Raw genomic sequence first — 20,825 nt, 5'->3', positions numbered from 1 at the left:
TCCCTGCGCACTGCAGGGGGTTGGAGTGGGTGACCTTTAAGGGTCCCTTCCAAGTCAAATGATTCTATGGCAGACGGATGGACTGGATGATCCTGAAGGTCTTTTACAACCTTGGTGATTCTGTGATGCTGGCGCAAGTAAAGGTGAGGTGTAAATCAGTGGCAATGGGTCTTTGTCCATGCCAAAGAAATTAATAAACTCTTTAAAAGAAAGATGCAAATTGCAGCCATTCCACACTTCATTATAATCCTGTACAAAACGTATGTTTTCCAGTTTCCAGGCTTGTTCTATCTGTACATCAGTGCTGACTGGTCTGTCCCGACACACCAGGACAGCTCCTCTGTGGGACCTGGATGACAGAAGCTGCAGCAGAAGTGGAGGTGCTGAGGAATCACGGAATCATTATGATGGAAAAGACCACTGGGATCATCCAGCCCACCCCACTGAGCACAGCGTCCCTCAGTGCCACAGCCCCACGGCTCTGCAGCACCTCCAGGGACGGTGACCCCAGCGCTCCCTGTACAGCTGTGCCACTGCATCACTGCTCTTTGGGATAAGGAATTGCTCCTAACACCCAACGTGACCCTCCCCTGGCACAACGTGAGGCCGTCCCCTCTCGTCCTACGGCTGTTCCCTGGGAGCAGAGGCCGGCCCCGCCTCACACAGCCTCCTTTCAGGTCATTGAAGAGAGCGACGAGGTCTCCCCTGCTCCTCCTCTTCTGAACAGCCCCGCTCCCCATCACACAGAGCTCCAGCCCCCGCCCCGCTCCGCAGCACTCACCTCTGGGCCGGCGCGGGATGACCGACGCTCCGCCGTCCCCACGCGGAACACGCCCCGGATGTGGCTGTGGACGTGGACGTGAGCGCGGCCCCGCCCCGCGCGGAAGCGGACGTGTGTGTGTGTGGCGGCCGCGGGGCGGCATGGTGCGCTGGCGGGGCCGCGCGCTGCTGTGCGGGCTGCTGTTGGCGGCCGCGGTGGCGGCGGGCGGCCGCGCCCTCCCGCAGCTCAGCGACGACGTTCCGTTCCGGGTGAAGTGGCCCGGCACCGAGCTGAGCCTGGTGCGTGCGGGGCGGGGCGGGAGGGCCGCGCGGGGGGGGAGACCCGCCGAGTGACGCTCGGCTTTTCGCAGCCCACCACGGGCGTCTTGTACAGGGAGGACAACTACATCATGATGACCACCGCGGATAAGGAGCGCTACAAGTGCGTGCTGCCCATGGCGGCGGGCGGAGCCGAGGTGAGGGGGCCCTGCGCGGGGCCGGGGCGGGGGCGTAATGAACCGGCGCTCCGACGTAATGAACCGAACGGGCTCTCGTAGGAAGAAGAGAAGGACTACGGAGGCCCGGCGCCGGGAGAGCTGCTGGAGCCGCTGTTCAAGCAGAGCAGCTGTTCGTACAGGGTATGCGGGGCTCGCTGTGCGTTGTTGGGCGCGTCCCGGGCCGCTCCGCTCCGAAACGAGCTGTCCGCGTCGCCGCCGTGTCGTTGCCCCGATCCCACTGGGGCAGTCCCACCCGGGGGCCCGGTGCGTTCGTTTCCTGTGCGGGACGTGGCGGTGCGCTCGGCCCCTCGCACGGTGGCCCGAAGCACGCTGCTCCAGCTCAGGGCTCTACCAGCTGTCCATTTTTCTGCCTTGTGAGGAGGAAACAAACAGCAGGCGAGCACCAGAGAGCAGCTGCTGTGCCCACAGGAGGAGCGGAGTGGGTCAGGCCCGGCTGGCAAACAGAGCAACACATACAGTGCATACATACAACAGCTGCCGGAGCAGCTCGGTGCTGAGTCACCTCAGCTCTGCACCAGTGGTTGGTTTTAGAGCAAACTCCTGCAGCTGTTTTGGGTTTATTTCTGTTTTCGCTTCGTGTGATAGCTAAGGGAGCTTTGTGTTCCTCCGGAGCCTCGTGGAGGTGCTGAGGGAGCGCTGAGGCTGCTCACCCTGCTGCTGTTTGCGCTCTGCATTTCGTTGCTGCAGAAGCCAAAAACACGAGGGGAGATGTGATTATTTTTTTCTTTTAAGGGCAGCATGGCCCAACAGAAAGTGATCACCTTTGCTTTGCGTTTTAAGATTGAATCTTACTGGACTTACGAGGTCTGCCACGGAAAACACATCCGTCAGTATCACGAGGAAAAAGAAACAGGACAGGTGGGTTTCTTGTGCTTTGGAGCTCCCCTCCCCCCTCTCGCTGGTGGGAGCAGAGATCTTCCAGAAGAGCTGGAACACTGTATGTCTGGAAAAAATATGGAAAGTGATAGCTTGTTTTAACTTGTTTTGCTTGTAGAAAATAAACATCCAAGAATACTATCTCGGGAATATGATGATGAAGACGACATTATCAGAACCAGGTTTGCCTGAGGTTATTTTACTAATGCTCATGAGTTCTTTTGTTTTCAATCATTCCTGTTTGAGAAATACGCTGTAGAAAACTGATTCCCAATGACAGTACAATGCTGCAGGTGGCTGTCTTTTAGAGAACGTGTTGTTTTCAGTTAATTCCCTTTCAGCAGCTTGAAGTTATCCATCCTGTCAGTTTGCCATGCTGTCTAATTGATCAAGATTCATCTGCAGTGTTAAGGCTTGGGGAGAGAAAAGAAGTCGTAGAAAAAAATGGAAGTGATATGTGACAGATCTGAGTCTGATGGTATAGCCTGTTGCCCCTCTTTCTTTTTGGATGGGGAGATGTGCTCCCAGCTGAGAGCAATGGGCAGAGCACGCAGCACAGCTTGGGCTCAGCTGTTCTGTAATAAAACATGGGGTGCCAACACGTGCCCTTAGAGCCTTTGCAGGTAGGTCAGAGATCCTTGGAATTGTTGGAGAGTGTTTGTTAGGGTTTCTGGCACAGACCTGCAGAAATACTGAGCTGTGACACCAGTGGAAATAAGGGAGCTGGGCTCCTGAAATCAGATTACAGTCTGAAATAATTTTCTCAATGCTACATTTTTTTGCCCAGAAATTCTTGTGGATGCCAAAAGTTCACACCTGGCAATACCTGCTTCCCTTACATAGGGAGAATATTTTTTAGAGATCGACAGATTAAGCGTTCACTCAGAAGAGTTGATGGAAACAGTGGAGTTTATTATTTTTCATTCTAGGCTAGTACATAAAAGGTGAGCACCGCCATTTTTTTCTTCCTAAAATTAACTTTAGTGCTTTAATCCTGGAGGGGTTTTAGAGCTCTTATTCCCATTTCTTCAAATTCCTGCTCCCAGCCTTCAGATATGGATCTTAGTCCTAAGAAGAAGCTGTGTTGTTTGTCTTTTCTTATTAGTGAGTTAGTGTGTGTTGTCATTAACCCTGTGCAGAGATGACTCTGTCTAGGAGCTGCTCTATGGGATGTCTAATTGAGTTTAAGGATTGTGTTTTTTGTGCATGTGATGATGCTTCAAGTTGTCATGACTTCAGCAAGTTGACCTTCTTTCTTCTCTGCTTAGGTGTTAGATCTTACATAAAAATAAAATGGTGTCTCAAGGCATTGGGAGCTGAATCCACAGGTGTGATACAGTGAACTTGTGACAGCAGAACATTGCTGCCTTTTGCTCATCTAGTTGGGAATAGTGTCCAGACTTACTCCTATTTTGTTCTATTTGCTCTGGATCACTGTTTACTTTATTTCTTTCTTCTTCTGCACCTGCAAGTTGGTAAAATTGTTGGCAGCTTATACACAAAGTACAAGTAAATAGACAAAGCATATAGAATTGTCTGTGTGATTTCACTTTGAGTTCATGGACTTTGTGCTTACTGCATTCTTTATTATTCCCTAGATCAAGAAGAGAAGGAAAAGACAAAAGAAAGTGCAAAAGAGGCAAGTGAAAAACATCTATTTTAACTTTTTTCATCAATAGCAGAGGCTGTGTGCATATTACGTATATATATAATTTATATATATAAAAGTAGTTTCCTACCAAAACGAGTATGAAAAAATGAAACTCCATTCCTGAGCTGCACTCTTTTTTTTCACTTTAGATTATCAACTCCACCTCAAAAAACATATTTAGCCCAGCTGGTCAGATGTCATACTCTTCTGTTTATTTTATTTATTTACTCTTCAAGTTACACCAGTCTTATGCTTAGAGTAGATGTGAATTACTCTTCTCCTTTGAAGACAGTGTACATATCCACAAAGTCACATTTTGGTGTAGCAACTGTTGTTTTTCTAGATGCATCAGAAATCTGTACTCCCTTTTTTAATGTTTGAGCTATAAATGCTCAGATGAACCATGTAGCACCAAATCCCTACGAGGTTTTTTACCTGACTTAATTTTCTATTAGAGAACTTTTTGGTTTTTTTGAGGTTCCAAAACACAATTTGGAGTTAATGCTTAGGTAGCAAAGCAAGTACCTGAAGCACGTTGGTGTTTGGGATTAGCAATAAGCAGACATGCCCTGCCAGCAGGCCTCTTTTCCTGTTATCCTTTGTTTTAATTCTGAAGTCAAACATTCATCTGTGTGTTCTTTATAATACCAACTTTGATAGCAGAGAGTGGTTTCCCTTTTGCAGTGGAGCTCAAAAAACAGACATGCCTGTTTGGCTTTTTGGAGTAGCTGGGGAAGCAGACCCAAGTCAGCATGTGGCCTGTCCTGATGCCTGTGGCATTTCTGCTGCCTGAAAATGGAAGAAAATAGAATTGCTTTGGTTTTCTGCAAACAGTAGCTCTTGCTATTTTACTTTCTTGGGCAGGCAATGAAATGCATAAGTATTCCAGTATTTAAGGAGAGGTCACTTCTTTCCCTCAGATGGATAGAAAGGGAAGACACTGGTATCCTCTCAGTGGACTCCTTTGTGCACAGCTTCTGTTGTGTTTGTTCTGTCCCTTCATGGAATGATGTGGTCAGAAGGAGAGTCAGAGGCCTCAGGCAGGGTGTGAAAGCAGCATGAAGGGAGCTGTAGGAGGGTCCCAGCTCCCCGGGGTTAGGGACCTGACTGCAGAAGGTCTTTTAGCACTGTCTGAGATTTCTTGTGCGCTGAAAAGTAGATCAAGCAGTGGCAGACTAAAGTAGCCTAGTTTGTGGGTTCTGACGTGGCTGTACACAAACAGAGCTTTGGTAGCCAGGAATGATGGCTGCTTCAAACGTAGAGCCAGGATGGGGACTTCCTATTAGTCTGGGATTTACCTTCTGTTAGCCAAGATAGCAGGTGGCGTGGGACGCTGTAGGTGGGGTTTGTTGAGGGCTGTGGCACTGACACCTGCATGGCTTTGCAGCAGTCCCTTGCAGGTTCTTCACAGCCTGGCACTGAGCTGAAGGCAGCACCTGCTCAGACCTGAGCTGAGCCAGGCAGAGCTGCTCACAGCTCCTTATCTCGAGGCTGCAGGGGGAGCACAGCTGGCTTGGAGCTCTTCCAAAACATGGCACCCAGCTGGGAAGCTTTCTTAGTACTGAAGCTTTGGGCAGGAAGCAGCTGCCTTTGCAGTCAGGTTGTCAGGCCACATGTGGCTTGGTGCATCTGTGCAGCACTGAGCTGGAGGCATTCAACCAGAATGCGTTTGGATGTTATAGCAAAACCCAGTCACTGAGCAGGGCTTTCAGTCCAGTTTTGCTGGCTCTGCACAGTGTTACAGTGTTTTCTGTTTCAGAAGAGTCAAAGGAGTTTCACTGTGATTCTTAACTCTTACTTTCTTTCACCTAGATACCCACAAAAAACATAGAGGGGCAGATGACACCATACTATCCTGTAGAAATGGGAAACGGCACACCCTGCAGCTTGAGGCAAAACCTCCCCAGGTCGAGCACAGTGATGTACATCTGTCATCCAGAAGCTAAACATGAGATTCTTTCAGTAGCAGAAGTTACAACCTGTGAATACGAGGTGGTTATATTGACACCTCTGTTATGCAACCATCCTAAATATAGGTACAGTATTCAAATTTTGGCTACCATTATCACTCCAAATTTTCATCAGCTGCCACGCGTGTGCTTATGCGAGCTTTCTGTCCACCTGTGGTTCCTGGTATGCATCTGTGACACTTGTATACACTTATTTTGGCAAGTACAGTTTTGCCAAGTCTTAAAAACTTCCATCTTACGCTACATAATACTTGCTCACATACTCCATATGAGAAGCAAATGGGAAGTACTTTATTTTCAGAAGGTGAGTTTCTAACCCTGTTGTTCTGGAGAAGTACGATACTCCAGGGCCTGGAGGCTGCAGGCAGATTGAGAACACCCAAACTCTTCTCTTAGTTCATGGTTTCAAGCTCTTTGGGGATCATCTTCATGGTATTTGGATACTGCATGTTGCACCTGTGCCACATCTGTGTGCGTAGACGTCAACATCTCTATTTAATTTCAGAAAACGAGAGTATTGTCTTCAACTATAACCTTAATAATATTTATTTTAGCAGTGATCCCAGCCTAGGGAGCTCCCACCTGTACTTGTCTTGCTTTTAGTGTCTTTGCTTCTGCTGTTTGAGTCATTTTTCCCATCAGGAGTCACAGTTTGTGTCATTTTCCAAAAATCAAGTTTGGGATTGTTTTTTTCCCTCCCTTCCCTGAATTGTAACATGCATCCAAAGGATATCCTTAGATTCAATTGTTTTGACCTTTTCAGGACTGTAAACGATTGCATAGTACACAGCACAAAAATGAAAAGGGAAATAATCAGTGGAGCTTTGAATTTCCCATACACATGGGTGTCAGAACAAGTGAGTGTTTAATTGCTGTTCTGAAGCAGGCAGCAAAGCCAAAGGATGAAATCTTTGACTATGCATTTGATAAATGCTTGCCACTTAGGAAGTGAATAAGTAATACTGTTGTTAAATATTTAGTACTGGTTATTAATTTTATCGTGTGGATGGATCTGTTGCTGCTGTGTAATCTGATGCACTTATCTGTTATGGTATGTACTATCTGTATACTGTGCGTGTCAGCAGAAGAAGTGAAAGGGGAAGGCAGATTGTTTTTCGGTGTGATAAGAATACCATCTTCAGCCTCTGCTCCCTCCCAGACATGGAAGGCTTATCTGGCCACTGGCAAGAAACACTTGAAAGTAAACACGACAAGATATTTCCTCTCCCAGTTATATCCTCTTAGTCAATAAAGGTAGATGGAGATAGCAGGCTTGATGAAATGCTGCTCAGTGTCAGCAGAGGTCACAGCAAGCAAACCAACCTTGTTTGAAGGGTGCTTTTCCTGCTGTGTTCCCTGAGGCACCTCTGAGCAGTACTTCAGACACAGCCCTTTTTCTCTGCAGTCATCATCCAGCTGCACTAACTTAGCACAAGAACTTGTTGGCATCTTCTCTGGTTACAATTTGACTCCTTTAAATGTGTTTTTTTAATGGTGCTTTGCTTTGTGTAAAGCAAGGAGACAGCTGTTACTCTGCTTCATCCTTCTGCTTTTCCTTTCTTGTGGTGAGCTGCTGTTTGCACAGCTAACAGAGAGCCCTATGTTTTATTTCTGTAGGAACTTCTATCAGTTGTACTTGTGAGAACATTGAGTCTTTGACTGCAGTGCTGTAACTGCAGGAAAAAAATAACTGCTCCAAGCCAGTCAGAAATCTAGAACAACAAAAAAAAGCACATTTTGGCTTTAAAGCATACTAAGGGATATATCTATGAATTGTTTGGGCAGGTTTAGGGCTTCCCCTGTGAATGACATCTTTTGCCAGTCTCTGCCTGGATCCCCACTGAAGCCTCATAATCTGGAACAGCTGGAGAAGCAGCAAGAAATGATGAAGATGCCTTTTAGAAGGGCCAAGGAGGTAGGTGGTTTTTGTTGTTAACTTTGAAAGTGTTTGTTATTCATGTTACAGTACACATAACTACCTCTTCCCTGAACTGCCTATTTTAACCTAGGTTAGAAGAGCATGTTAGACTTTGGAAGTCTTAAGTTTGTAGCTTATTTATGTAACATACTTATTTAGAAGGAAAACTTATTTTGAGCAAGTGACTGAAAACTTCTGTAGCCTTCTTCTCTGAAAGAGCTGGAGTGGGCTGCCTGGGGAGGTGGGGGAGTCACCATCCTGGAGGTGTTCATGAAATGTTCAGATGCTGTACTGAGGGATGTGGTTCAGTGGGGAAATGCTGGTGGTGTGGTTGGACTGCTGATCCTGGAGGCCTTTTCCAACCTTGGTGATTCTTTGATTCTTTATTACATCCATGCATTGTATTTAAATATACTTCAATTTCAGGAAGAAACGCCTTCAACAAAAGAAGAGAAGTTTTCTTCTGTTCATAAGCCTGTTGCTATTGGTAGCCATCAACTATTAACTGTAGGAACAACCCTCATCTCCAAATTGACTGATGACCAACTTATAATAGAATTTCTCAGTGGTTCCTACTGTTTCCATGGGGTAAGAAATCAAAGCTAAATACAGTCAAATAGCTATTCCTTAGCTGCACTTACTGTTTTATGTGAGTATATGTGTATGTATACTTTTTTTCCCAATGAAATTACTCCCTCAGTGAGAGGTGGGGGGGACACACTGTTTCCTCATAATAGAAGAGGGCTGCCCAGGGAGGTGGTTGTGTCGCTGTCCTGAACACAGGAAAAATTTAGCTGTTGTACTAAGTGTGGAAATACTGGTTGCAGAGGGATGGTTGGACTGGATGATCGTGAGGTCTTTTCCAGTGTTGGTGATTCTGTGACTTTTAGTTCAGCCTTAACTGAAAGTATTATTTTGTGCTAAATTCATGACCTGTTTTTACACCGTTTTTGCCTTGGGTCTTTAAAGATGCTGTCTTGGCTGCCTCCAGTTTAGGGAATTTTAGTGTTGCATTGTGCTGTGGAAAAACCTTCCTTAAAGCTATCTCTGCTATCCCTTTTTTGTTCTCTCTCCCCAGCAAATATAGCAATTTTTTCTGGGTGTGTGGTGTGCAGGAGTGCTAGCTATAGGGCTGGTGCTTAAAGAGAGAAGTGTACTTGAAGTGTAAATCCATAGCTTTCATTGGGATCTAAAGAGTGGAGAGTTGGAAAGCTTAATGTTCACAGATGATATTTCCTCAACTTTCACATGTTTAAAAAGATCCTTGTTAAGTAACTTTTGCTTGGCTGTGCCGGGCTAAGTGCGACCTTGAAGCAATGGTAGAGTTCTTCTATCACCTCAATAAAACAACAGTGCATAACTTAGAGAAGCCACGTCGAGGTGGTGTTGTAACAGCACTCCTCTGCACATAGTTGCCCTTTGTTGCTTTGGTAAAGGGAAGGTTTGTATACCATGGTCTGTGCTACAAAGATATCTTTAATTTTTCTGTTGATAACAAACGCAATTGAACAGATGGTGAAATGAGAGCAGATCGTGAGAGTTGTGCTAATTTTGTTAATGAGAAAGCGAGAAAAAAGAACAGATAACAACTTAGAACAGTCAGAGGAGAAAAGGGAGCTGAAGTTGTTCCCTTCTTTGAAAATATTTCTTAAAAAGATGAATAGAGGGGATGCAAATAGTTGAAAGAATTTAGTCCTTTTGCAGCTCTTACGAGTTTACATAAAAATGAGGTCCTCTTTGCTTGAACTCCTCTAGTCCAGCTCTTACCTACTCCAGTTAGTCTAATAAGAGCTTCTGTTTCACTGCAGATCAGGAATCAGCGTATCTGATCAATTGGTCTGGAGTTTTACAGCTAAAATAACCAGTGGTTTGGGGTCAGGAGGGAAATGGGGGTGGCTGTTTGGGGGTTTTGCTTTGGTTTAATGCTGAAATTATGCCCCTTTGTAGGGTGTTGGTTGGTGGAAGTATGAATTCTGCTACGGCAAATACGTTCATCAGTATCATGAGGTATGTGTACACAGTGCTATGTTCTGCCACTAGGCGGCTGCGGGTGGTGATGGGGAGGCTAGAGGATCTGTAACTGACCCAGAAAGAGCAGCATCTTCTATTGGCTGATCAACATCTTGGGTTTAAGAACGTGAATTTCATAACATAAATCCTCAGTGCTGCATACGAGTTTATGCAGGGTAACGTAGATAACATGTCAGATAGAGCTCAGTGATATGGAAGCTGAAAATAATGTGTCTTTCTTGTGGAAATGCTCTTCTGGTCATTGAAATGCATTTATCAGCTTACACAGCCTAGATGGCTGTTCTGAAGAGACCATCAACTTGAGTCCTGACCCTACAACATCATCCTTCATAACTTGTCCCAAATGCAAGATAGTGTCACACTGACAGGAGCAGTCTTGCTCTAGAAATGACAGAAATGGCATTCTGCTTGTTAGGGCATCTTCACTGCTAAAATTATAGTCACTGTCAGCCTTTCTTTTTTTAGGACAAGGAAAGTGGCAAGACTTCTGTGGTCGTGGGTACCTGGAACAAGGAGGAACACATTGAGTGGTCCAGAAAGAATGCTGCTAGAACATACTATCTTAAAGAAGATGGTACACAGACAGTTAGGTATGGTTACAGCCTCTGAGATTACTGCTCTGGTTACGAGTTCCTGAGTTAAGACTCAAATGCGTGGCAGAGAACAGTAAGTGCCAACATCCACTGCTGCCACACGAGAATATTTACTAATTGATAAGCTGTTACAAGTGCCTTGATCTTTTTCCCCCCTAATCATCAAGAAAGATGATTCAAGACTTTGGATATGAGGCAGATTTTCCCAGTAGTAAACAACTGTTTGCTCCTGTAATACTGAAACACAGCGTTTACCTCTTTGTTATGCATACTGGAGTTAAGTACTTGAAATTATGAGATACTGTATTGGACAGATCAGCTCTTTACGTAAGAATTGTGTTTACTGTTTCCAAACTTTTGGGCAGGATGGTGTCTCATTTCTATGGAAATGGAGATGTGTGTGACCTAACTGACAAGCCAAGGCAGGTGACGGTGAAATTGAAGTAAGTGAACATTTTTTTCTTTTTAGTAAACTGATGCTTTGTGTTTCTGCTCCCTATTCCAGATGAGAAAATAGAATCATTCTCTTTGATGAAGCTCACAAAGCAATGCCTGTTAGCTGGGCTTAGTGAAAATGATATAGATAATAAGGAAAAGTATTTTATTTTTGTTTTTATTACGTGCTAAAAACAACAACATTTCTTTTTGCAGATGCAAGGAGTCTGATTCACCTCATGCTGTAACCATATATATGCTAGAGCCTCACTCTTGCCAATACATCCTTGGGGTATGTAACCACATACTTGCATTTCTGAAGCTGTCACGTAGTGGAGGATGTCTCGGGGTATTCATTCCACTTCATGGAACGAATGAGATCAGTTTTGACTTCGACTGCCTTTATTGGTCACAGGGTTTAATTTGGTAGATTTTTCTACTGAAGTGACAAACTTTACAGCTGCCATCTGAGGCAAGGCTAGCAGTGCAGTCTGCCCCAACAGGGGAACATAGAGACTATGGAGAAAGGCATGGCAGGATTTCCAAATGCACTGAAAAATGCTAATGTCATTTTAGTGTTCTTAGTATATCTTAGGAAGCTGCTGCTCCCTCTAGTCACCAGCGGGCGCCTCAGACATACAGCGTGTGCCACACCTCTTGCACTGTTGTGATCAGTCTTGTGATCCCTGTTACAGTCTCTTGACTGAAGTAACTTTTACATTTCATAATTTCACAGTTTCATATTTTGATCTTGTGTGTTCAAGGTGGAATCTCCTGTCATCTGTAAAATTTTGGATACAGCAGATGAATATGGGCTCCTCTCAGTACCCAGCTAAAGAACAGCACAGTCCACGAAGAAAGCCATACCCATCAACATCCCAGCTGGCCACATGAACATCATATCTGTGAGATGAGCAGTACAGCAGTGTTCAGCCAACCAACCTCACCAGCAGATTTCTCCAAGATGAGGGACTCGTGAACCACTTTGTGTATAATTATATGTATATAAGAGGTTATTGATAAACTTTTAACGATTAAAATCTTGCCTTGCACTCCTTGTTTGACTTGTGTGTGAGGCATTCTGCGTAGGTCATCGCCATCAGTATGTTCCAAATTACCAACTTTCAGAAGGCAGAACAGACACAGTCCGACTTCAGGTGAGGAATTCAACTGCCAACAGAAGGGAAAAGGGAAAGCAGTGCTCCTTGCTCGGGAGCCTCCAGCAGGCACTAAAGTTACTAAAGTTAGTTGTTCTAACACACTTAGTCCAAGCACAAATGCTGCCTTGGTTTGACTGGTGGGACCTGTATTAACATCACAGTCCTTTTTCCTCTTAACTTTGTCCCCATTCAGCTGTCACTCTTCCTCTCCACTTGGGCTGCTTTCTGATTTGTTGTTTTTTACTACCTAACATCATGAAGTCCATCTTAATGTATTTATTTTGCTGAACGTTCCTACTGACATGTACTGGAGGTGCTGTTCTGCTTGGGATGCTAACGTGTAATACAAGATAACATTGGAGCCAACCTGCAGTGTACCCTTAAGGATTTCCTTCCTTGAGAGAACAGCGTAGGGCTGGTAGAAAGTTCCTTCGGTGCTTTTACTGAGTGCCACATTGCAGCTTGTTCTGGGTGATCACGGAGCAACCTCGTCCACGCTAACTGCACCGGATGATGTCTGGTTCCTTTAGTCACAGCCCTGCAGTGCACCGTCCTGCTGAGAGACATCAGGGTTACGACTGAGACAGAACTTACTGAAGGCTTTCAGCATTTTCTCTCAAGTTCCCCCATAATGAGCTCGGGAGTGGTGCAGGGTGTGTCACGATGCATGTGCTGGGATGCACAAAGGCTGTGCAACACTTCAGTGCATAGCAGCTGTGTGTTTGCAGTGTCTCAGTGGCCATTAGTCAGCCAGCTGCAGGTTTCCTGTAGAGTTGTGCAAAGTGCAGGAGTTTCATAACTGATGTCAAGCGGAAATCCGCTGAGCACATCTGACTGGTCTGCTACTATCCATAGTGCCAAGTAAAGCTGTGAGGCTGTTGCAATTAACAACTAAATTTACTCTCACATAGCAGAAGAGCACAAAGCAGCAGCACGATGACAGGCCGTTTAGATGCAAAGTCATTCTTCCTCTTTGCATCCTTATTTTGGATTGCTTGGCCCTGTTGTGACTAGGATGGGGGAAGAGAGTCTTACCCAGATTTTGTATTAGTGTTCTCTAATCTAAGGAAGTATGAGGAAAGTCATCCTTAAATTTTGATCTTATATTAAGCCAGCTTTTAGAAAAGTGGAGGCATAAGAAGCAAAGACCTAACGTTAGATATTGAACTTAGTTTTCTGGAAGTAGTTTTACTTTCCAGAATAGTCCAATTGTCCCATTGTCTAGCAACAGCTAGCAAGCTTGACCCCCTGTTGACCCAAGGCTGTTTTACACACGATTCGACAAGTTGCTTCTATCTGCAGCTGAGCAGTGAGCAGTGGTTAAGAGCACTGTGATCTCAGAAAGCACAGACAGATAGGAAAAGCCTGCAGGCTCCAGCAGCATCTTCCCACGCTGCCTGCATGGGTGTCAAAGGTGGAACTGCAGCGTGAGTAGCTGCAACCAAAATGTCTTCAAACTACTTTGGGTACTCCCAAGTCACCACAACAGTGAGAAAATACAATGTTCAGCTTTAGTTTCCTCTAGTCTGTCTTGATAATGGGCTGGCTGATTCTTACTGAGGTGGCAGCAGCAGCAGGTGAAGCGTGAGACAGAACTGTGCAACCCCTCATGGCAGCGCTGAGTTGAGGCTGCCCCATCTCTATGACCTGCTTTTAGGAAAGCCAGCATCAGTGCAGCTCAGTGCTGTGCTGAACTAGTAAACTGTGAGTGCCCAAGGCCCAGGTTGCACGCATGGGGACAGTCAGGCTTTGTCAGCATATATTGGCTTAGGTCACATCAAAGGGAAGAGAAACCACAATATACTGAAGCCTCTCTGCACATCCGTTTGTTGTGGTAGATGAGATCAGAGGAGAAGATATATATGCTGCAGAATTTAAAGAATTCCACTTCTCCTCATGGCACAGAGGCCCCCAGCACAGTGGGGAAGTACAGCCTCCACAACTAAGCAGCCACAGTGCCTCAGCATTCCCCTGAAACAAACACGATTCTGCTGCTATTTATGTGCTGTTGCCAAAACCACATACCCAATTCTCTGTATTCCTCAGCTTCTGCCACCCCTTGCAGGAAAGCGATGGGCTCACACGTCCCTGCCCTCCATCCAACATACCTGCAAGCACATTACCACGAAACCCAAGCTCATGGGCTCTGCCATTAGCGCTCTGTATTACATGACAAAGGCTTCACTGGACATCAAACAGCCAAACAGTACATGGGGCAACACCAGATTTACAGCCATTTATTAATGTAGGAAGAAAAGATGAGTTTTGTCAGCAATAAGCAAAGCGCACGGCTGGATAACAAAGATGAGAAGTAAAGCACTAACTGCTAAAGCTCAGGTTGCTGAGGTGTCTTGCCTCAGAGAGACTAAGGGCCAAATCCACGCTGGACATTGCTCTCACATTCCTCTGTCAGGACATCTCCTCTGCTAGGCAGCCCGTTTTGACCAGCTGCCCAAGAGCTACCACTGGTGCCCTCTCCAGCCAAATATTGTGTTTTGAGGCTGGGATTCTCTCTGGTCACTGGTGAACTCTGTCCCATTAGCTTTGGCCCCGTGCACCAGCCATGCTGCTTTTTGGAAAAGACCCTTTTTCAGGCTGACACACCCAAATTCAGTTCAATCCTGGCCCGTAAGGAGGGAGTGGGTGACAGGCCGGCAGCTTTGATTAACTGCTTTCCTTCTGTGTTGTGCACACCACTTACCTTTGCCAGTAAAGGTCAGCAGAGGGTCTCTGCGCTACAAGTTTTTTCTGTGCTCACAGAAGATTAGATCTTCTTTTCAAGTCATGAGAATTTCTTCCTCCTGTCCTTACTGGAAAGAACTACTGTGTGGCACAACACCTACCACCTACCACAAGGCAGGGACGGTCCAGCAGACAGCCAAGGTTTCCTTACACGGCTTTTTTGGGAAGGTCTTGACTCAAACTCACAGAGATGAAGAACACTTTTCTTTTTTACCCTCTCCCATATCTCCCCTTCTAACAGCTGAGCTGGGAAAGAATCAGTGTGGGAGGAGGAGGAGGAAAGATGCGCACCGAAAAACAAAGGCCACAATGGATCATGGTTGATACTGCTGGAAGCAATTAATTCCAGCATAAGTGCATGTTCTCATACATTTGAATCTGGAAGAAAAGCCCCTCCTTTGATGCTCTCCTAAGCAGGCCCTGGGATATGGGAACCTCTCTACCAGAAAGAGGGAGAAATGAGCTTCCTTGGGTGTGCAAAAAGCACAAAGTGGAACTGCAGCTCTGTGGGATTTGGGGCCAATCTGCTCAGATTTATGCCTGAGATTGTACACAGGCTCGCATCTCAGCCTGAGAGGCATTTGTTTCCTTGCTCAAATAAGAATCACCAGTGTGGAAAATAACGTGAACAGCAGACAGCAGTAATAGCGCTGATGCAATCTGCAATTAGTCAAAGGGAATTACATCAAAGGAAAGTAGATTTGTGAAAGTGAATCGTGCTGCTTATTGAGGTATTTATTTCAATTAGAGCTCAAAGAATGAACTATTTTAAGCCCCCAAGTACCAGATTCATCCACACACACACAAAAAAATTACCAGCCATAAGCACCTAATAACATGTTCCCAGCACTCCAGCTTATCAGTACAGGAATGCTAAAGACTCACTTCTGAGTCACAAACTGGTGGACTCCTACCAAACCCAACCTCACGGAGAACAGCCACTCACTTCCTGCTAGGACCTGCTGAACAGCCCTCTTGCAAGTGGAACGGGAATTTTATGTAGAAAGTAAGAGTCATATGACGAGTGCTCTTCCATCTCTACTCAAAGATATAGTGCTCAAACACAGCGGCCGTGAGACTTCAGACAATAGGGATTCCTTCTAGAGCTAATTCCTAACTGCCATTTAAACTTGCAAAGTTATTATCTGCAAGGCTGAAACAAGAAGCTGAGAGATCGTTTATGTAAGACACCAGCACAGCCAGACACAGCTGGAAGGATGCAGTGGCTCAATGTGCGAGGCAAAACAGCCCCTGGGAAGTTTCACCTAGCTCGAGGGGCAAAGTAAGACAATCAGGCTTGGAAACATGGGGTATTTTTTTAACGTTAACATCACATCATCAACATCTGGAACCCCCAGATCTACTTTAGTTCTGCCCTCGGCAACAGTGTTTGTATTTTGCCCCTTCACTCACACAGGGAGGTCTTGTGTTCCCCCACAATCCCTCACAGCCCTGTCCTAGAACATAGCAGGTCCAACTTCTCAAAAGAAGGGGCTACATAGCAAGGTTTAAGAAGGGAGTGGCTATATCCAGATCAAGGAAAGAAGAGAGACAGTGTTATCTGCACGGGGTCACCTCCAGTTCAACCCTGACATGTCCACAATGCCCTTGATTTCCTGCCTCCTGCTACAGCAGCCTGGGACCTGTCCAGGCAAGGTGTGGCTTCAGGGCAATTCCCTCAACCAGGCTGGGCAGGGAAGTGCCAGTCTGACTAGAACGGGAACACAAACAACCCTGGGGTTTTCCAGCCTCTCGGGACCAGACAGGAGAACCTCTGAGCTATAACAAGAATTTCTAGTCACTGACGATTACAAAACCGTGGAAACAATTTTTTTTTTTTTTTAAGCAGAGAAAGCAGAGCAAATGACAGCATCCAATGCCTTGTGCAATCTGTTGACTCCCTGTCCACCGACACCCTGACCTGAAGGAGCTGTAAGCGAAGAGCACATCTCTCAAGGCAGCACTACAGACACGAAGAAAATCTCCTGCTCTTTTCCCTGCCCAGACAGAAGCGAGGCTTCCAGCAGCAGCACGACCAGCTCTCCTGTTTTCTAATGTAAGTCTAAGGACACTTGTTTCTTCTTCCCCCTCCAGGGAGGCTAAAAACAGCGCAGCGTGACATCCATTCCGGAGTATCCTCCGCCAACCATCACTTCTCCTTCCTCTACCATAACTGCAGCACAGCAGCCAAAATCCCAGAGGATTCCTTGGGAGCAGGTCGTCGAGAGCGACCTCCTAGCCTTAGAACAAGCAACTCCCACACCCCATTTCCCCCTGAGCAGTGGGCACCCATTGGCAGGAAGGCTCCCCGGGCAGCTCTGGGGGCTGCAGCAAGGCTGCAAGGAAAGTGGCACAGGAAGCACCAGGTAGTCACTAACTGTCTCATCTGTAGGTGCTATAAGGGTTTGACACCTCCAGGGTGGCTTACCGGTGTGGGGTGCTTGGTGGGGCCGGTCCTGGGGCTGGCTCAGGACTGAGGACGTAACCTGGAAGGGGTCTGCTTTCCCTCTGCTTTCTTCTTCTCGGTTAAGTGTAAGGATCCTGGACTGGTGGTTATGATAAAGGGCTTACGGTGGCTAAAAGGGGCTGTGATAAGGCTCGGTTGCTCCGCTAATGGTGTACACTGCTACGTAACAAATAGAGCACACAGAAGTGCATGATCCAACGTGGGCAAACTGACAAGAAAGATATGGGGCAGGAGAGGAGCCACGTAGTGACCACAGCAGCAGGGGAAGTCTTCAGAGATGAGCGGGTACATGGGCAGTGACCTCTCCTGATGCAGGGTGCCACATCCAAATCCCCAGAATTCATCTTTGGAGACAGTTTTCTCTTTTCCTTATTCTTACAGGTAAGATTAAATTCATATTCAGAGGTAAATTCAGTAGTGAGCTGGGATGAGAAGCATGAGACCTGCAAACAGCGTTTGGAAAAGCGCAGCTCAGATTGCACAACGGGAAGCCATTGCTGTGAGGGTTGCTCACAGCCTGCCTGGGGAGGGGAAAGTGGTTTTCCAACAGCAAACACTCAGGCTCATTACAGTGATCTGAAATGAACAGTATTCTGCTTCAGCTCCTTCTGACACCTCCTCTGATACTGCCTCTTGAACATAGTAATGAAGCAGGACATGTTTTTGGGTAGATAACAAGGGATGCGGATATGACTAATGAAACAATTTATGTACTTGCAAGTGAAGTAGGATACTTTAACGTACTTAAAGGATACTCATTTATGCAATGTAGAGCATATTATAATCATGGATTTTACATTTCTTTTCTCTAGGATGAGGATCCTTGTTGGAAGTCTTTATTTCTACTTCATTTCTTTCTTACTCAGTAGAGCAAACGGATTCCTACCTCAGAGAACATCTCCAGCACCTTCCTTCCTGTTTTATAACTACTCTTACTTAAACCTCTCTTCTGTATCAGAAGCACAAGCTCCCCAGACAGCAAGAGCTCTCAACTTCTCACACAACGCAATTGAAAAAATAACCAAAAGAGACTTCGAAGGTTTTGATGCACTGGAATTTTTGGACCTTTCCTACAATCACATTAAGGACATTGAACCTGGTGCATTTGAGAACCTGCTCCGCCTCGTTTCTGTGAATTTATCATTTAATGATAAGAATCTTCTGGTATCTGGTCTCGCGCCTCACCTGAAAGTCATACCAACCAGCAGAGCCTCAGGGCCTGCACACATTTACATGTGCTCTCAAAAGTCAGCAGAGGCTGCTCTGGAGCCACCTGCAGCAGCTGAACTGCTGCCACATCTGGAAGATGATCCATCTGATCCAGGAAATGTTAAGCCAAGGTTCAGACAAAGAAGAGCAGAGGAAAAGACACCTTCCCCTCCAGCAGCCACGCTGAGTCCTGACTCATGCGGAGCACCGATCAATGGGTTACTTGATCTGTCAAGGAGCAAACTGTCTAGCAAAGAGCTGACAGCAAAACTGGATCCATACCTCTGCCAAGATCAGCTGGGCGCGGTTTTGGAGTTTAACGTTAGTCACAGTGACCTGGAAATGGATCTTCTCTCTCTGTTCATCTTGTTTTTGCCACTGAAAGACTTACAATCCGTGGATGCCAGCTACAACAAAATAACAATTAACAACATAGACGTTGAGGCCATCTGTCACTTCCCATTCAGCAACTTCTCGTTTCTAAATATCAGCAACAATCCCATAAACAGCTTGGAAACGATGTGTCTGCCTCCAACCATCACGGTCATTGACCTGTCCTTCACAAACATCAGTATAATACCTGCAAACTTTGCCAAAAAGTTATCTAAATTAGAACGTATGTACGTTCAAGGAAATCAGCTCATATATACCGTGCGTCCAGAAAGCCCCAGTGCCACACGGTCTCCCCCTGGAACTGTACACATCAGTGCCATTTCCTTTGTCAGAAACCAGGCTGGTACACCCATTGAAAGCCTTCCAGAGAGAGTGAAGCACCTGAAAGTGTCCAACTGCTCCATCGTAGAACTTCCAGAATGGTTTGCCGACAGAATGCAAGAATTACTATTTCTGGATCTCAGCAGCAATCGGATCTCCACGCTTCCTGACTTACCTCTCTCTCTGCAGCACCTCGACATCAGTAACAGCGATATTAAAGTAATACCCCCGACTTTTAAAGTTCTCTCCAACTTAACGGTGTTTAGTATTCAAAACAATAAAATCACAGAGCTGCATCCCGAATACTTCCCACCGACTTTAACCAAGTGCGATATTAGTAAAAATAAACTGAAGGTACTGTCATTAACCAAAGCCCTGGAGAACCTCGAATCGCTCAACGTTTCTGGGAACCTAATAACCAGGCTGGAACCCACCAGCCAGCTTTCTGCGCTCACCAACCTGGACAGTAGTCACAATCTAATTTCAGAGCTCCCTGATCACTTTGGGCGATCTCTCCTGATGCTGAAGTACTTTAATTTATCAGGGAATAAGATCTCCTTCCTGCAGCACGGCTCTCTCCCAGCTTCTCTGGAGGAGCTGGACATCAGCGACAACGCCATCACTACCATAGTGCAGGATACTTTCGGACAGTTGACAAGTCTGAGCGTTCTGACTGTTCAAGGCAAACATTTTTTTTGTAACTGTGACTTGTACTGGTTTGTGAATGTCTACATCCATAACCCACATTTGCAGATAAATGGCAAAGACGATCTCCGGTGCAGCTTTCCACCAGGCAGACGGGGCTCGCTGGTGAAGAGCAGTAACCTCACGCTTCTGCACTGCTCCCTGGGCGTTCAGATGGCCATCACAGCTTGCACGGCCATCCTGGTTGTTTTGGTGCTAACAGGCCTGTGCTGGCGCTTTGATGGGCTGTGGTATGTGAGAATGGGCTGGTACTGGTGTATGGCAAAGAGGAAGCAGTACAAGAAGAGGCCAGAAAACAAGCCCTTCGATGCCTTCATTTCATACAGCGAGCACGATGCAGACTGGACCAAAGAGAATCTGCTGAAAAAACTGGAAACTGACGGATTCAAGATATGCTATCACGAGAGAGATTTCAAACCAGGGCACCCTGTACTTGGCAACATTTTTTACTGCATAGAGAACAGCCATAAAGTCCTTTTTGTTCTCTCTCCTAGTTTTGTAAACAGCTGCTGGTGTCAGTACGAACTGTATTTTGCTGAACACCGGGTCCTGGATGAAAACCAGGATTCCCTCATTATGATTGTGCTGGAAGACCTCCCGCCCAACAGCGTGCCTCAGAAGTTCAGCAAACTCAGAAAGCTGCTGAAAAGAAAAACCTACTTAAAGTGGAGCCCCGAAGAACACAAACAGAAGATTTTCTGGCATCAGCTGGTAGCTGTCCTAAAAACAACCAATGAACCACTGGTGAGAGCGGAAAATGAACCCAATGAGGATATAATTGAGATGGAATAAGAGACAAGGACTCATAAAGACTGTGCCTGGAAAGTCTGCCGTCAAATAAAAGCATTTCCATGATTACCTTCTGCAAAGCCTACTGTGTTGCAGCTGAGGTTTGTCTCAGATCAGTTCCAGAGAGGTTACTGATGGGTTTGTAGGGTGCATGTTGCTCAACCTGACAAAACAATCTGTTATCCAAAGCGCTGAGACCCGAGCACTGGTAAACAGCCTTTCATTTCTTTCTGGGTGCTTTCTTTTCTTCAGCTATTATGAGCATTTCTTAAAATGCTGTGGTTGTCA

The 20,825-nt window shown here is 46.0% G+C and overlaps 2 protein-coding genes across 2 annotated transcripts; both read left to right on the top strand.

The window, feature by feature from the left end:
• Positions 1-898: 898 nt before the first annotated feature.
• On the top strand, positions 899-11,798 carry ERLEC1 (endoplasmic reticulum lectin 1). Its single transcript, XM_065739467.1, has 14 exons — positions 899-1,059; positions 1,131-1,235; positions 1,317-1,397; positions 2,058-2,135; positions 2,272-2,335; positions 3,752-3,792; positions 5,617-5,840; positions 7,560-7,689; positions 8,119-8,280; positions 9,640-9,699; positions 10,189-10,313; positions 10,682-10,759; positions 10,968-11,043; positions 11,516-11,798. The coding sequence occupies exons 1-14, from the start codon at positions 922-924 to the stop codon at positions 11,585-11,587; spliced, it is 1,434 nt and encodes a 477-aa protein (XP_065595539.1). The 5' UTR covers positions 899-921; the 3' UTR covers positions 11,588-11,798.
• A 6,120-nt stretch (positions 11,799-17,918) lies between these two features.
• LOC136050537 (toll-like receptor 2) lies at positions 17,919-20,586 on the top strand. The gene has a single exon (XM_065739466.1). The coding sequence runs from the start codon at positions 17,934-17,936 to the stop codon at positions 20,538-20,540; it is 2,607 nt and encodes an 868-aa protein (XP_065595538.1). The 5' UTR covers positions 17,919-17,933; the 3' UTR covers positions 20,541-20,586.
• Positions 20,587-20,825: the final 239 nt, after the last annotated feature.

This window comes from Cyrtonyx montezumae, unplaced genomic scaffold, assembly GCF_038088225.1.
Source record: "Cyrtonyx montezumae isolate F1298 unplaced genomic scaffold, pur_monq_1.0 scaffold_24, whole genome shotgun sequence".
Classification (NCBI taxonomy): domain Eukaryota; kingdom Metazoa; phylum Chordata; class Aves; order Galliformes; family Odontophoridae; genus Cyrtonyx; species Cyrtonyx montezumae.
The sequence above is the reverse complement of the archived record's forward strand: the minus strand, read 5'-3'. Positions and strand labels throughout refer to the sequence as shown.

What these genes read in the sequence shown, in the direction of transcription:
- ERLEC1 (XM_065739467.1), top strand. Translation starts at nt 922, where the DNA reads ATGGTGCGCTGGCGGGGCCGCGCGCTGCTGTGCGGGCTGCTGTTGGCG. An exon ending in CTTTTAGAAGGGCCAAGGAG is followed by an intron (nt 7,690 to 8,118) that starts GTAGGTGGTTTT and finishes CTTCAATTTCAG; the next exon opens with GAAGAAACGCCTTCAACAAA. An exon ending in GATGGTACACAGACAGTTAG is followed by an intron (nt 10,314 to 10,681) that starts GTATGGTTACAG and finishes ACTTTTGGGCAG; the next exon opens with GATGGTGTCTCATTTCTATG.
- LOC136050537 (XM_065739466.1), top strand. Translation starts at nt 17,934, where the DNA reads ATGAGGATCCTTGTTGGAAGTCTTTATTTCTACTTCATTTCTTTCTTA.